Genomic DNA, 17,693 nt, shown 5'->3' with positions numbered 1-17,693 from the left:
CGATCATCAAAGTCCTGGATCACTAAACAGCCTGCATTAAATTAATTCAAAAATGAAGATAAAGAAAGACAAAATGACATCATGCTCTTCAAGAATATGATTCACATTATTATTGATACAAATGTGACACATTGATACAGCGTTGATACAGCAAGAGACCAATGGAATGTATAAAAATCTGATGGATTAAAACTCTGTATTACACTAGCAGGAGGTAAGGCTCAGTGTGCATGTTCACCTAATTCAGTTTAGAAGTAGTGTTGGAACACATAAATTGTGTTTCAGCTTTTTTACTCAACACGGCATTGCCTATTACAGCGGACACTACCACAGCTCACTAAAAACTCAGTATAAATTGTAGCTCAATCACGGGAAGAAATAGTTTATGGCAAATGACAGGAGAAAAAACACCGTTTGCAAGGCTCAAAGCTCTTAATATCTTTGAGGAAAGAAACTGAGAATGATGTAATAAAAGTTAAAATAAATTGAATAAAGAGAAAAAAAGTTCATTATTCACATGACTGAGAAGGCAAATGGACTGTAGATGAAGATCATTATAGTAATTTCAAATTAAATTAAATTAAATTAAATTTAAAAAAAAAAACAAAACAAAAAAACCTCACAATTCTGAAGGCTTTAAATCCAATGCCAGTTTATTTTACTTACTTTTCCTTTATGAGAACCAAATGACCAAACCGCTCCAAACTTACAGCGTATGACTGGATTTGAGAAATGCAGACCTCCCAAATGGTGACATTTTTCATCTCTTCAAAATTTATTATAGTAAAAGACCTCTTACTAAAAAGCTGAGATTAGGGGTTATATATTTTCATGAAAATAAAAGCACACTTACCCTTAAAGGAAAAACTGCTGCATGTATACAGGTGGGTTAGGGGTCCCTTCCAACCCAAGAAATTCTATCATTCTATAATTCTATATAGTTTCATTATTCTTCCTGCCACTGTGTGGCAGAAAGACTCAGCCTCAAGTCAGCCTTAAGTTACTGTAGGCTCTGCACGAGAAGGTAAGAAAGACTGTCTTTCCTCCACAACATTAGAGTTTAGCTAATGGACAACAGATGGGAAAGGACAGATGGGAAGAACAACGGAGCAACAAGGCAACAGTACTTATTGTAATGAGCAGCCAGTACTCCTTGCCTATCAGTGCTCCAATCATAGTACCATACTTTGTAAGGCCCTGAATCTGAACACATGACGTGGAGAGCAGCGGATGCTCTCATGAAGCCCCTGCCAGGCATGGATAAAGTATGAGGGATAAAGGAGAAGTGTTTGAAAAATGTGGCAAGATGATGATGGAGGATGGTTTTGGCATTTCCGCATCAAATAAAGGGCATGAGTAGAGAGGGAAAAACTCATGGGGGATCTTGAAAGCAGAAAGCTCATGTACGCTGCCCACAGAGTTATACAATGAGGAAAATGCAAAGCAGCAGGACAGAAACTTGCTTGTAGCATCATAATGAACAGATATAAGCAGGCCATGACTGCATTTGCCAAGACCAATTCAAAGGACACTGCAGTAGCTAAGACACAAGAAAGCAAGCTGAGGCAAGGATCTGAGCTCTGTGGGCTGACAAAAGACACATACATACACGGGACCTCAGAAAGACCTCAGTTAAGACCTAGACATAGCTGGAGACAAAGTGAGTCCAGCAAGATGCTGGATAACAAGGGGGTTGCTACAGTAACTAAGGAAGCAGTACCTGGGACACCTTTGAGGGAACTGGGAGGAAATCAAGGTTTCTTTTCAATTATCCTGATACTGATGAGAAGTTGTCAGAGGAAAACATAAAAATTTTATTCCAGATAGAGGGAAGGAATAGGAGAAGCAGAAAGTAATCTGACTGTGTTCACAACACAAAGTCCTAAAGAAAAGTCACTGCTTGAGATCTCTGAACATTTTGCTTTTACATAAAGTAATGATGAACAGAATAAAGAACAGGCATATGTTTTAGTCTGAATGATCTGTGGTGACTGCAGTTAAATATAGTCTCCAAACCTCTGCCCTCTCTATCAGCCAAAGGCACGGATGCTCAGGAAATCCCTTACAGAATCTTCTTCCAGAGACAAAAACCTCATGAAGTCTGTAATTGCCACTGCTAAACTAGAAAGACTAGCAGGTTGAAAAGTCCCTCCCCTACAAGATGAGCTCATACTTGGAATAGTTCTTCTGAGCCTACACTATGGTGGTTCTAACAAAAAGAAGTCCTAGCTCAGACAAAAGTCTGCTCTTGGAAAGGAGGCATGCCAGAGTCTTTGTACATGTCACTAGGGACTTTGTTATTGCTACTGATTGAACAAGAAACGTTCACAGCAGCATATAATTCCAAGACAAATAGCAGGATAAATAAATCATGTCATAGTTACTCTGCTGACACAACAGGAAGTCTACTCCCAACAAATCCATAAATGTCTGTTCACAAGTCCAAATGAAATTTCAGGTAAATGCAACTACCCTGAGATTATTCCATCAAAGAATCAGTGGCGAAAGCTTATCCTTGTGTGACAGTCCATCCAGTTTACTCAGCTTCCCTGAGAGGGACAAATATGCAAGAGTCATCAAGAACCAAAGACAGATGAACAAAAGACCTAGCAATTTCCTCCGTCTAGTTTAATTTCTAGCTCCAAAACTGCTTTGGTGACATAATCTTATGATATAATTTTTGTTGTTGCTGGGAAATACATTCTGAAATCCAAGGATTAAATTATAGTTATTTCACATTTACTTTAAAAGTGAAATTGTTACATAATACAATTAAACTTAGATTAGCATTCAAGGCTACCACAGCCTTGTCTCCCTCCCCATCTTCCCAGCCAGCACGCTGCTATGGAAGTGCTCTTAACAGCTCCATTCACTTTAACAGTGGATATCAATGATATCAATGCTGCAGAGCTTTGTGGAACATTAGTGGAACAGAAAGCAACAAGGATTCTCAGACTGCAAGGTTCTGAACAGTAAGACATTAAGTCTAAGAAGCTATAGGTCAGGGATCACTCAGAAAACCAAAGTGGAGCAAATGTGTCATACTCTACTGCCAATTCCCGCCATTTCAAAGGCAGCATACTGCCCTATAATCTTTCCATGCATTCTGGATGGCCCCTGAGATGTACTATTCACCTTGTCGAGACAAAAACTGGCTTAATATGAAGATATAAAGAGAAGATTGTGGGTTTTGGATCATTAGAGCTTTTTTTTTTTTTTTTTTTTAATAAAAAAAGTATTTTTCAAGATCTGCCTTGTCCGTTAGAGTTGACCCTGCCTGCAGTGACAGGACAAGGGGCAACAGGCAAAAACTGCAACACAGGAAGCTCTGTACAAACATGAGAAAAAAGTTCTTTACAGTGAAGATGACAAAGCACCAGAATATGCTGCCCAGAGAACTTGTGGAGTCTCCTTCTCTGGAGATACTCAAAACCTACCTGGATGCATTTCTGAACTGCCTAGACATGCTCCTACTGTAAGGAACCTGCTTTAGCAGAGGGGCTGAACTTCATAATCCCCAGAAGTCCCGTCCAACGCCTGCAATTCTAATTTTGTGGTGAGCCTTGCTCTTTCTCATTATCTTTTCCTTAGAAGAAAGGACTGGAAACAATCAATACTTAAGATCTTCATTTTCTTCACATGTCAGTGTGACCTGGAGCCTTCTGTGCATGAAGTGGAAATAGGTGCATTTTTGTATTCACAAACACTTAATTCCCCTAAACCATGTATTAGAACGCAAATAGATGCAGATTTGAAACCTCTGTCCTTTTGAAGTGAATGACACAACACAGGGCAATAACAACTGCCGCAGCCATGCCTCCCAACATTCACTGTCTGTGGGAGCTCCAGCAGGCAGTACATCATTTCTGATTTTCAACTAACACAGGCTAACACAGGCTAGCAGCCTGCACACTTATCTTTTCAATATGGCATTCTGCAATAATTTATGTGAGAGTTAAAAAAGGTACAGCATCCCTACAGGCATATCTTAACTATGCAGAAAAATAGGAAAGGACATTTTATGATTTCTGTTTTATGAATAAAGAATATGAGAATTCCACTAAAAGCCATAGCTATTTTGAAAATAACACCATCAATGCCTTTAAAGCTGAATACTCAAGACTACAATGAACTTCCCTGAGAAATCACAAGAAAGTACGTATTCACTCGAAGATGTGATAAAGAAAAAATGCACAGGGCCTGTATGTGCTGAGAACTGTCAGGTATGCCCACCAGCACAGTATGCAAAGGCAGCTGCTCCAACTGCAGAACATCTTTTCCCTCTATCAAGTTTCCACTTGAGCGGAAATGTCAGAAATTGGTGTCTAGGGAGAAAAAAGCAGAATGTTCACCAAAGATGAAAGGCATCCAGGCAAAAGCACTTCAAGATGCCACTGCAGAGTTAAAAAAGAGGAACGATTGGTTGATTTACATTAGAGAAAAAGGTATGTTTGCAAAGCCAGCATGCTTTAATATTTAAAGATGTATCACACATCAATAGCTTGTGATTATCTCAATCTGAATTACTGCATCCTATCATAATTGCAGTAAAGGGGAAAAGAAATTCTTGATTTCTCAGGAAGGGGAATTACAGCATTCATTTACATGTTCTCTTTCCATCTATGTGGCATTTCATGCAGTTTTTAAAAGGGCGTTATTTAAGGCCTATCTTCATGGTTTTTAAATCATATTTAGCAGAACATTTAAATGGATTTACACTGGAGGAAAAATAGGAATGGGAAAGCAGTAATACGAAATCTAGTCCTCCTAAACTCCAATCACTGGAAACTGGAATAAAAACAAAGCGTAAAAATGACATAATGGACATTCAGTTGCTGTCATTTGCCACAGCTCCCCCAAGAGAGATAAAATTATCGAAGCTTGTTGATTATTAGCAGTGTGGTCTTGTTAACTGCAAGTTTTCATTTGATCAGCATTCCATCTATGCTGCACATTTTTTTCTCCTCCCATTAAAAGTGCTTTTTTAAAATTTATTCTTTCAGTCCACATAAATGGGAAACAAAAAATAATTCAATAAAAAGTGTTTTAATTATAAATTTCTATTATTTGGGAGCGGTCATGGTTTTGAATGGGGCAGAGTCCTTCATTTCAATGTGACCTACAGCTGTCCTGTATCATTAATGCCACATAAAAATATCATTCCAAACTGCTGTTCTGAATAATCTCTTCTAAACAATTTCATATTACTTGTAAGATCCAAAACCAGTCTTTCCAAATGTGCTGGCTGCAGCAATTTTAACAGGTCCACTTACATGTTAGGAATGTAGAAAGAGCAAAACTAGAAAAGGTCTCCTCCCGAATGCCCACGGTTCCCCTATCCACACAGAAACCAGCAGCGCAGCAGTGAATAGCAAGGACAGATTATGGCAGCTTGTCTTCCATGCATCTTCTCTGAGGCATTTCTGAATGAGAGTTGGCAGCAAAGACCCAGTGTGAGCCAAGGCCAGTGAGTGCAACACTCTCCTTCATGCCCAGGGCTGAAGCAGCAGTTACTCTCTGCCACTCCAGGACTGAGGGCAGCCTCTGTTTTCTTTTCCAGTAGAGGTTCTTACCAGTTTTAAAGGCAACGATGATTCCTCACAGCAGCTGTATTTACCTCATAGCTCCATGTTTGAATGGGTATGCCACTATGCAAAGGTCAGTTACTTTCTTTCAGATACTTCTTTCAGATTCTTTCGAAGACAGTTTGACAGCTGATGAACACTTTTTTCTTCTTTCTCTAGTCCAGTACTTTTGGAAGAACTTGATCATGAGGAAGCTGGCTTCCTCTCCAAGGCTTTAGTAGATCTTTAGCCCTTGAAAAACTACTCTAACCTTGAAATAGAAGAATTTCTTAACCATTTTGTTTCTTCCTTGTGCTGTCTAGCTCTGCTGCCCTCACATTGTGTTTTATCAGTACTGCAGATGGTTACTCCCTTTTCGAGCTCCCCTCTAGTTCACATAACTCTATTCACATTGATGATTTTTCCTATTTTGTTGATAATTTTTCTTTTAAAATCACTGTTCAGCTTCTCAGATTTGAGAATTTTTGTTTTAACATCAGCAATTTCTGTCCTTGCTTATCCAGCTATTTTTGTTAGGTTAGCCTTATACATTTTAGACCTAATTTTAGTAGCAGTCTTTGCATTATCCAGTCAATAACAACAGCGTAGCACACAACAACATTTGCTACTGCTCATCTTGAGTTGATTTTATTTTATTAGTTGTTAAAACTTGGAGAACATTTTATACCTCTGCACACGTAGATCCAAGTCCACAGAGCTGAAATGTTCTGCAAGATGCCCTCAGACAGTCTATCAAAGCCTTTTGAAAATCAAAGAAATAAGGGGAGCCTATTAGCTTATACACTCCTCTCCAATTGCTAGCACACTCTTCTAATCTATTCAAAGTACTGAAAGCCTCAGTTGAGCCTGATCCTTGTTCTGCATCCGCTGTCACTTTACTTCCCTTCGTATCATCTTGCAGACTCTTCAGTGTCTCCCCAGCTGTGGCATTCAGCAAGATCATCCTGTTGGGGCACTCAGATAACAGTTCAGTGTTCCTACAGTTGAGGAAAAATCTCTTTCTCCCATGCTCCATTGCACAAATCCCTCAGTGTCATTAAGCTGCTGTTGTCAGGTGCCACCAGCATTTCTGATGGGATTTGATCAGTCTTCATCTCCTGGGAGTTTTTCAGCTTCTTACAACTTGTGTTAATGTCATAATCAGGCTTTTCAGCTTTCACTACTGTTTGCCATTGTGGTTGTCTAGAATAGTTAAAGATTTCTCTGAAGTGATCTGCATATTTGCTCTCCTTTCTGTATTAGCTGTGAATGTTATCCTCATTTTTGGCTTTGTTTGGCACATTTCTTCCATTTACTCCCCTGCTGAAATGCTTTGTCTTTTCCCACTATAGCAGCAGCATCTGCTTTATCTCTTATATTTTTCATGTTTCTCTGTCTTTCACAACAATATGCTTTTCATTAGTGGTTTAGTTTCTGCTATTTCCTTTGTGCCTTCATTCATTTTTTCTTTTTTTTTTTTTCTTTTTTTTCAACCACTTTGGAGTTCTCCCTCTTGGCTTTTCTCTCTGCGAAGGGACACATTTTCTACTTGTTCTTTTTTCCATTTATGAGTCTTGCAGTTTAGTAACATTGCTGCTGAGCTAATCTCAGTGCTGCTGAGTCACTTTCACCCGTGTCTGACAAAGCCTCAAATGAATTCTTCAGCACCAATCTGAGTTTTCTCCCAGTATTTTACTGTAGTTCCATTTTGTACTGTTTGCCAGTTCTGGCTAACACTTCAAGTCGCTAATTTCACTTATAGGTTGGCAATACAAGATTTTGGTCAGTGCTGCCAGTGATAGCATGCCATACCTATGCCTCGGACAAGTGCCTTAAATCTTAATTTGTCCTTTGTCTACTTCGTTTTGCCATCTACCAAACACAACTGTGCAAATTTATTTGTGTAACTGCAATGATTTCAAGATTAGAAATGAAGTCTAATTTGACAACTCCTTTTTTGACAACAAAATAAAAGGCTTTCTAACTCAGAGTACAGTGTCCCATCTCGGGGCATGGTTTGTACTGCATTACTAAATATAGAGAACAGCAGAAGGTCCTTCCAGCTCTGTCCTCCCATTTAAGCAGTACGGATTTCCAGAACCAGATGTTTCACCAAACCCACTGTTATTAAATAACCAACACGATTCCTGCTAAACTCTTTCTGGACTGATTTCTACTTTGGAGTCCATTATACTCTGTGCCAATGGGTGACATAAAGCAATTGTAAGTTGTGTAAAAGGTCCACTTTACTTTTTTTTAACCTCTTGAAAGATCTGAACTCACTGTTCTGTCTAAGATATAACTACAAGGACTATATGCTTACACGTCACCATCGCCCCACCTTAAATGATTCTAAACCACATCTGCTGCACTGCTTTTTCCTCTGTCCTCTCTCATAGCTACAAGTGCAGCTCACCAAGCCCCTTGAGATCATCATTTTTAAGAGCTTTTGTCAGTGGACCTGGGAAAAAGTACTCTCATCTTTAATAACAATCCACCTTCACAGAGTTATAAATACATTCAAAAGGAAATCACGTTCTCACAGAAGTCTACATCCCACACTTACTCAACATTTATCAACATTTCTATTAATTTCTCAGTGTGCAATTTGGACCTACTGGTCTGTAGCTCTCACTATCATTACTGGCAGTCTCTTTAAGAGCGGATGTCACATTTCCTATCTTGCATTCCTCCTCTGCTACTATTACTGTATGCAGTGGCTTATTCCACAGTAAATATTTCAGTAGTTTTGTAGAGGAGTTTTTTTGGAAGTCTAAGGAGAACTACCTGTGTGACCTATAGTAGAGTGTTAGCTTTAGCAGGCAGGTTGGACTTGATGGTCTCTCGAGGTCCCTTCCAACCCCTGCAGTTCTGTGATTCTGTGACAATTCAGAAAATCTTTAAGAAGACTTTGAAGCTCTTCCAGCACTGGCTGACTTCTAGAAGCTGGTCACCATCATGCTGATTTGTACCATTCATTTTGTCAAGATCCTCCAGTCACAGAACCATTTTGATTGTAGATCATAATTTTTACACTCTCGGTCACTAATAAAGATCATGTCAGAATGAAAACTGTATCGTCATATTCTGTCAATAATGCTTTGGAAGTAATTGTTGAAATCATCAAGCACTATTTTCAGTGCTGTGATCTTTGGGAATGGAACAACAGATGTTTTACCAACAGCTGATCCTTTAGTAACTGTTTTAGACCTAGCATATATGTTCTTGATGAAACAAAGATGATGATTTCCCCTTCTTTCTGGGGAAAAACAGTAGTAAATATTCTGTTTTATGCCTGATTCACCTGTTCAAATGTCATGATAAATCTTTCAGGGTAACAAGTATTCTTTAAAAAAAAAAAGTAGGCTTATTTTGTTTGTAACTATTGAAAAGTTCTTTAGAAACAAGGAAAGGTGTGTATATGCTTCTTGGTTTATGTTGGTACTAAATGTTCAGAGATCCTGTCTGGTTCTTTACTCATATATTACTTTGGAGGAATGGCTGATTGCCACAAAACTAAAAAAGTACCTTTCTTAATCAGTAGATTTTGTGAAAAAGATTTCTGTGTGTGCTTACTAAATATTTTTTAAAAGTAGTGAACATGTGCAGGAAACCACATCTAAATACTCATCTGAAAGAGCAAGAACATATCTAATTTCATTCATAAATTTCTTATAAAACAATCGATACATCATTGAGAAAAGAAATCAAGGCAAACTTACAGGAGCTGAAGATGAAGTAATCTACTGTTTTCATGTTGCAGAACTAGAGAGAAAAGTCTTACTCACAAGGAACACTTCCTTCTTCATGATGTTTGTTTTACACAGCCAATAAAAGCAAGTAACATTACCATGAGGACTAAAATGTCTTAGAATTGGAGATAGATTCTACTGCTAAGTTAACATTAGGCAACTAAATAACTGCCTACAAACACTTTTCATAATGAAAAGCTTTATAAATACAGTTAAGTCAGTAATTTGAATCATTTGATTCATTGATTCATTCATTAAATGCAAAGACTGTCAGAATCGGAGAAAAGAACAGAAAAAAAAAAGAATGTCACTGTTCATTCTGTGATTTCCTGCCAGGATATTAAAGTCTTTCAAAATGAACCACACATTTGTAACACAGACAGAGCAGGATTAGGAAGACTGTGGGATCAAGTGTTCCAAAAACCAAAATGGAAATGCTTATCTAGTTATGGAAAATGGATGCTATTAATTTCAACAATACAGCATATTGTGTGCACGCCTACGTCTTCCAAATGTAGGTAGTGAACATGTGCCAGCTTCCATTCATTTCTTCTTCGTAAATTGAAAGTTTCATAGAATATTCTGCATTTACTGAGGCAACAGTGAGATTGCATGAGATATTACATATAAATATACTTTGAGTGAGATAAAAGCAGAAAGTTCATTGGACTAGTAGATACTACGTAAGTGTAATATCAACAGTTTACAGATTCTCCTTAATATATCCATACTTTAGAAAAAAAAACACTACACAATCAAGTTTAAACTCCCTTGGACCTAGAATTATTTAGAGATTTCTCTTGGGTGCAATTACTGTGCAGCTAGTGTCACAAATATATTGAAACCAGACATCCTTCCCAGCAGTGGTAAAGCAGGCAGACACTTTCAGCATGCAGTGACTACAAATCCCATGAACCTCTTGGTACTTGCATTATTGGTCTGACTTTCAAAAATGACTTCAAACATGATAGGTTTCCTTGATATTTAATGACCATCTATAAACATATGGAGACATCACTGGGAGACAACTGTTCAGCATTTTTTCAAAAATCACATTTAATTTCCTCTGTGCTTGCAGCAAAGCAGTCCTGTTTGGAAATCTCACCTTCTGAGAAACAGTCGTAATCCTTACCCAAGAAGACTGTCCTCCAAATGGGAAGCTGTACACCTAACATAAATGAGCCTGTACCACACAGTGATTGGGAAGATTAAAGTAAAACAAGGCTTCTTACCTTTGCTTTGCGAAAATGGTAGACTACCAGCATGCTTATGAAGTCCAGCAGCATACAGAGCGTTTGGAATGAGATGATAGCAAGCCGTAAATACTTGTCCTCCTGTGCATAGCAGGGAGTATCATCTTTACAATTAGAACATCCTTCCCTGCAGGGCAGGCAGGTGTAGACTTCCTCTGACAAGTCCCCTCCAGAAAAGCGATTGTCTGCATCCTTTCCTGAAAATATGAAGTGGGGAAGGGGAGGCTACTTTAATTGTACAGCATGGGCAGCTCATTCATACAGGAGCAAAACAGTTCTCTGCTTACTCCTCTTGCCTCCCTGTTTTCCTCTTTAAAGTAGTTTGCCAGGGCTGCTTTTCTCATTTCACCTCCTTTGTCATATTTAGGAAACACAGATCAATTCAGACAGGGGGGAGAGTGGGTTTATTAAATGCATTCCCATTGTATCTAAGATGGGCAAAATTTGCAGAGGACATTCTTTGAAGGATACTTGCGAATGGGAGAAAATTACATCAAAGATTTAGGAACAAGGACACAATTTTACACAGGCACATGAAAAACAGATCCATTAACTACCTAATGTTTACAGTACAAGCTCTGATCCTATTTGAGATTATTTCTGAATTTCATAAAGACACTCTCTAGTGAAATATTAGCTTCCAATCAAACAAAACCACTCTTAATTAACATTTATTCAGCAATCTGATGTACAATTGCAATACTCTGTGCCCAGATAAAAACCAGCATATTTACACTATATAAATGTATAAATGCATAATTTTCCACAGTTCACAGAAACACACTAGAAAACCTCGAAATCCAATTGGCAATTTAATATCCTGTGAAAATCAATTGCTCCTGAGCTGACATCTGACCCATCAAAGCACACCCACCAACAGAGCATACAAGAGCAATCCTCTCTTTCTGATCTGTAAAAACTTGCCCATAAAACCCCAGGAAACTGACAGAAGAAAAGGGTGAAGGAAAGGGGAAAAAAACAAAATCATGCTAAATAAGAAAGCAAGCAGAATTTGCTGAAAATTCTTAACATAAACAAGACAAGTTTTGGAGCTTCAAAGAATGTGGCTGAGAGAATCATAGAATATGGCTGAAGGCAAATAAAATGTTTTGCACAAGGCTAGAGAATTGTTCTCACATTTTTGATCAAAACTCTCCTCCTCCAGCAGTGAAGGCAGTAAATCCCAAATTATGTAGTCTTAATTCAAGAGATAGAATATGTCAGTGACATTTCACATATACGCAGTGGTGTATGAAACTCTCTTCAGACTTCTAACTTCAAACATTTGAAATTGAAGGTTATCTACAAGGGTAATTACTTCTTCTTTTCCCAAATGCATGTGTGAGGAACACACATCTACTGCCAGGCAAAGCTTCAGAAGGGCACAAAGCAGCCATATACCCCAGTCTGGCTGTTTGGTGTGCTGTTCCAGCAGCCCTGTCCTCCTTGCTTTTAGAGGAAGATTCTTCTCTCGCAAATCCTGCAGTGAGAACAGGCTGATATTTATTTTTATGAAGACAGTGGATTTCTCTTTGGAGAAGCTGAACTGGGAAGCTCTCCTGGGACTGGAGACATAGCACTGTTAGACACATTAAGTCCCATACTCAGACACAAGAGGTGTACAAGCACCTTTTTCTGAGCAGATTCCATATTCAATACAGCAAGAGCTGAGGGGAATCTCTGCAATACGTTGACAAAGTATTGTTAAAGAATGCAATTTTAGGTTGAATAAAACACCACAGTTCTACCAGGAATATTCCAATGCAAAAGTGATTAACCTGTGAGGCAGAGAACGAAGTGCTTTGGAGGTGACTGCTATGAAAATGTTAAAATGTATGCATTCACAAATTAATCTACTCTACCTATAGTAATACTGCTTCCTCAAAGTGAGCCATTAGGAGAAAGTACATAATCATGTACTCAAGCAATTATGGGTTAATGCAACTCGTATAATTTTTCACATGTCTTTTTCTAAAATCAGTTTCTGATGAGATTGAGTCACAAACCCTATGTGAATATGGCTTGAAAACCTGTTATGGTCATAAATTTTATGTTCTTTATTTCTTAAAAGTTCAACCTTGAAAGCTGATCAAAAAAGACACCAGAAATACGGCAATAACTCTATGCCCTGTTGGTCCTCATTAACCAATGCAGTGGTAAAAGAGAGGTTTTACATATTTTGGCACTGCCAGTTCTGAAGCCCAAACTCAGCTTTGGAAGGAAAACAGCTTTCCTACCTGACTTCCTCTTTGGTAAAAGAATGGTACAAATTTCAACCCCTGCTCCATACACAGTTCTGGAACCTGCAGCCTGAGATGTGCAACCTCCCGGGGAGCAGCAAAACTGTACTCTTTAAGTTAGAAAAACGGAATCTTTCCTACTGCGGACACTGTTTATGCAACATTGCATCTGAGTGTTCAGGTATCCAGCTGAGTTTGCTGAGGAGGTAGACAAGCAATCTTTGAAGCCTGCCTGCTGAGCAAACTGCACAGCCTGTCAAACATCCCTGCAAAGCCATTTTGTACTGCTGTTTCAGACTCAGCCCAAACACTCATCTGGACCTAAAGAAAACCTTGTTTAAAACTTAAAGCTCTGTCACTTCAGTCACAACGTACAACTGCAGTTAAACATATTTTGTTGCAGAGTCCCAACATCACTAAGGAATGCTTCCATTTCAAGATACAACACACTGAATTCAATTTTTCAATTCATGGAATTACAAAAGTGATCAGCTTTTCTATCTACTTACCTATTTACATCTTATCTTGTGACCTGCAAAACTTTCCGGCCTCTTGATTCTAATCTTCCAGGAATATTTTCTAAACCATTAACATTTCTACTCAGTTTCGTCTCTCTTATCAGACCTCACCAACCTAATTCCACACAAAGACCGTCAGGTCAGACAGTTTCTGTCAAAATTACTTGTAGTATTCATGTCTAGAATCCGTGCATTAGTATCAGTTTGAATCTCCAAATATATCATTCAGCCATTTTAACCATTTTTCTTTTCACAGAATGCAGTTGGATGACAGGGCTAAGTTCCCTTGAACCAGTTTTTTCTGCCATTACTCCACAGTTACTTCCACAAGCAGTCTTACTGCTCACATTCTGAAATCATCTATAGAGCCTGGCAAACACAGCTGCATCTAGTTGAATTAAAAGCAGTTCTTTATTAATGACCTTTCCTAACCTCTTGCACACATTAACTCACAGCAACACATGGCCAAATCAAAGAAGTCCCAGATCATCTAACTCTCAGACCTTAAATATCAGCATATGCAAACAGTTCTGTGAGAAAATTTCAGCGTAAGATATTGAAAAGCAAAATTTCTTGCCTAGGTTAGCCTTGTAGGCTCCTCCATCTATCACATACAGACAAAAGCGGTTATTTGCCTGAAGAGTTAATGCCTCCATCTAAACACAAGCTTCCAAAGCAGCAGGACTAGCCTCCAGGGGAGCCATGCTCTCCCTACTGACTACAGTGGAAACCAAGATGACTAACACATGTCATGCATCTGCACTTTATACAGCCCATATAAGATAAAAATCCCATTCCTTATGATCAGTGCCTTATTATGTTTGTGCATTTTTTCGCATTTGGTATGATAAGAAACTAAGAATGATTTTTCTTATATGCTCATTTGAAGAGTTAAATCCCAATTCTATCATAACTCACTGCACCGCAGGAGCAACCAAGCATCATTCTCACTAGTAAAAGATTCATACAGATCCAAGAGAAAAAAACACTATCACAAGGGTGACTTTCTACAACATTCCACAATATGAAAAGAGAAACAAATGCTCATCAGGTAAATTTCTGAATAAACACTGTGCTATTTATGCAACATATATTTACAGGAGATCGAATATAGGCTGTTAGGGGTGAGATATCTTGGCCAATTCATACCCAAACCAGATTAGATCAATAAAAATGGGTCATCGTCTGACACAGAATGAATACATTTCTGGGACTCATGACTGCAAATAAACATGAAATTTGAAAGCTTTCCTTATGTTAAAAAGCTACCTGCCTTTCACCTAAAATCACCAACACTTTTTAAATAAGAAAGCAGAACTTGTAGAAGAAACTTAGAAACGTTCTTTGCAGCTCTTGAGCTCACATGACATAATATATTTAACCCAATTATCAGGTACACTGTAACACACGACAAAGAATCTGGGGAGTGGATTCATTAGCAAAGTAGGAGGCAAAGCAGGATGCCCCATTACACCTTCAAGCAATACCATTACACTTGTGACTGCAGTATGAACTGTACTAGTGTAACTGCAACAATTTTAGCACAGCAATTATATCTTGGTAGTCATAATTTCATATGATGAAAGTAACAGACAGCACCTTTAGTGATGCTTGTTTACATGTTTTCCTTGAGTATCAACTCAGTTCTATTCCCTTACTTCCCTGAGCTCAGTTTAAGTATCAAACACTGCTTTCCAGAAAGCGTAGGCTGCATGTCTTCCATACCAAACCACCAGCCAGACTCTCAGAGATGACCCGTCTCTAATTCCCCATTTGTAAGAATTAGAGCTTGAATGTGCTCCTTTGGATTCTCCTTTGAACATGAAATAAAATTAAAACAATTAAAGCACTTACAAAGCCAGAGACCAGAGCATTCCAGTTTACCCTAACAAAGGAGAAAATTGCTAGATTAAATTCCTCAGTACTTTTGCCTGAACACAGATGCCAGAAATCTTTACTTCCCTATAGCAAGACTTCTTTTCATATTTTTAAATTTATTTACAAATCAAATATTCTTAAAGTGGGTATGTTTTACAGGATCCTCAAGAGCATCACCAATGACAAATCAAAGAGCTAGAACTCCTTAAGCGATTATATAATCCAAGAGTTGCAACACTGGGATTTCACTGTATAGCCCTGACTGGGATGAAAAGGAGCCCTCTATTATTAATGCTCTCTCTGCTTTTTTTTTTTTTTTTCCTAACTCAAGCAAAGGCACTTACTCTGAAAGCTGTTCACTGAAAAGATGTTGGGGTGATAGAATCCCTCCTTGCAAATACATTTGTAGGCTCCAAGCACAAATCCAAGACCTTTAATCGGCAAGCACTGTGAGAAAAGAAAAAAGAAAAGTAATGCAAATGATCATACAGTGATATACTCAGATGTACATTCAAGCATAAGAAAAACATTACAAGATACAGTGAGCAGACTTCAAAGAGATGCTCCTACCAGTCTTACAGTATTTTCTCCACGACTTTTCCCATGGCTATATGTCAACTGCACTTTTTTTTCTTGCAGTTAATTACTAGCAAACAGCAGTTTTAAAACGATTCCCATGACAGTTCAAATAAGTGCCTAACCTAAGTTCCATCCACGTGAAGCAGGACATGGTTACCAGGCTACATCCATGGTACAGTTGAGCACAGGCCTATAATTAAGTCCCAGTCCCAAATTCCACCTCAAACATGTACTGAACCAGCCTCTGGAAAGCAGGGTACACATGCATCCCAAGCAGTGCCTGCAGAGCACAGTTCTGAGCACACTAAGATGCAACTGTCCTGGTCTCCAAACACTCTCCAGCAGAGCACAGGGGGTTCAGAGCGCTGGGGCCACCTCACACAGGATGAAAGAGTGTGGATGTCTGTGGCCCACCTATTGATCCTCTGCAGGCAGCAAGATATGCTGGGATCAGGGCAGACCCCCTGACTGGCAACCATAAATTGGTGGAGATTTACGAAGTCGTAACAAAGACAGCAACTGGTTAAACAAAATGCCCGTGGCCCAAACCTGATCAAGGTCAATGACAGCAAACAGGTGAGAGTGGGAGCCACACACTTCTGAGCTCTCTTGCCCCTTTTCAAGGAAATAACATATGAAACAAGTTTTACTTTAACTCAGATTCATTTTTGCTAATTCCAACATGAAGACCAACACAGCAAACTTATGACAGTAACAGAACATCTACTGTCAGATCATTTCCATACAAGAAATAGGCTGTGACCCGCACAGAGGAAAGGGTTTGGCAGTAATGAAAGCAGAAATGCTGGTAAAATGATTTCTCCCCAGTAATGCATATATCATTTACCAGATCAAAGTAAGCTATCGTGCTAGATACCCATCCCATCAGTACAGGTACCAACACACAGGTACCAATTTGCTGCTGTGAATAGGAAGTACACAATCATATTCCCTCAAGGAAAAACTGAATGATCTAAGTAAAGTACCTTCTGCCCTCTCAATTCTGCCTGCAGTTTCACTTGTTTGCATCTGACTGTGACTTCAGGGTATGTTTAAATCTCTGCCTGCCTGTGGCTGGGAGGAAGGCGCTGAAGGCAGGCTGAGTAAAAGAAGATCTGAGTTTCAAAAATCAAAGGCAAACTAAGAGAGTACTTAAAGAAAAGTCAAATATTTATCTTGAATTTCAGCTTTGTGATATAATCCTGCCCAACAGTGAGAAAGCCACCTGGCTTTTCTTACCCTCAAGTGGGCAGAGCCATCTCTTTCCAGACGCACAGTGCTGAGCACAGCACATCAGTGGAGACCGGCGGGTGCTACTGGGAAACAAGTCAGCAGGAAACCAGCATGCACAAACACCAAAAATGCATTCAGCCTTTGTAAACATGAAAGCAGGAAAAAAAGCAAAGAGAAGGCCCAAATCATTTTTCTTCTCACTTCATCTACTGCAGAAAAGAGACTGTTGACAAGGGAGGGCTGGAGAAACCAAAATGCATAAATCCAATGACAACAAAGCCGCTTTTAGCCAAGCACAAAAGAAGCAGCTAAAGAAGGAAAAAGAATGCGCGAATTCTGTCATCTCTAGCACCTTTCAGACACTGTGCTTCAGGAAATGTATTTCAGGGGGAAATTCTGTTCTTGCTTTCTGGTTTCTTCCTTTATAACATGGAGGTACACATTGCTGCAGATAATGCCTTTTCTTTCTGAAGCCAACAAAGAAAAGAGCAAGCTTCAGCACAGCACCCCCAGGACCACAGCCACAATACATTCTCACTGCACAAAAAATCTTCACATAAAAATGTGTCACAAACTCATGAGAGTTTGTCACAAACTCATGAATCTGCTCTGTGTTAAAATGAACGCTTTTTACTGATGATCCTTTTACATACATCCAATATTCATACCAACAGCA

The 17,693-nt window shown here is 38.9% G+C and overlaps 1 protein-coding gene across 1 annotated transcript in view; it reads right to left on the bottom strand.

Annotated features, from left to right (window-relative positions):
• The window catches only part of GPR158 (G protein-coupled receptor 158), a 176,865-nt gene that overhangs the window by 87,603 nt on the left and 71,569 nt on the right, over positions 1–17,693 (bottom strand). The window contains exons 3-4 of the mRNA XM_042817439.1: positions 15,550–15,652; positions 10,549–10,766 (exon numbers count right to left, since the gene is read on the bottom strand). Of these exons, the coding sequence (XP_042673373.1) occupies positions 10,549–10,766; positions 15,550–15,652 (321 nt within the window). The remainder of the gene's footprint in view (positions 1–10,548; positions 10,767–15,549; positions 15,653–17,693) is intronic.

Source organism: Centrocercus urophasianus, unplaced genomic scaffold (genome assembly GCF_019232065.1).
Source record: "Centrocercus urophasianus isolate 14NV4802_14NV808 unplaced genomic scaffold, USGS_Curo_1.0 seq_16, whole genome shotgun sequence".
Taxonomy (NCBI): Eukaryota; Metazoa; Chordata; class Aves; order Galliformes; family Phasianidae; genus Centrocercus; species Centrocercus urophasianus.
This window is presented reverse-complemented; position numbering and strand designations above follow the sequence as displayed.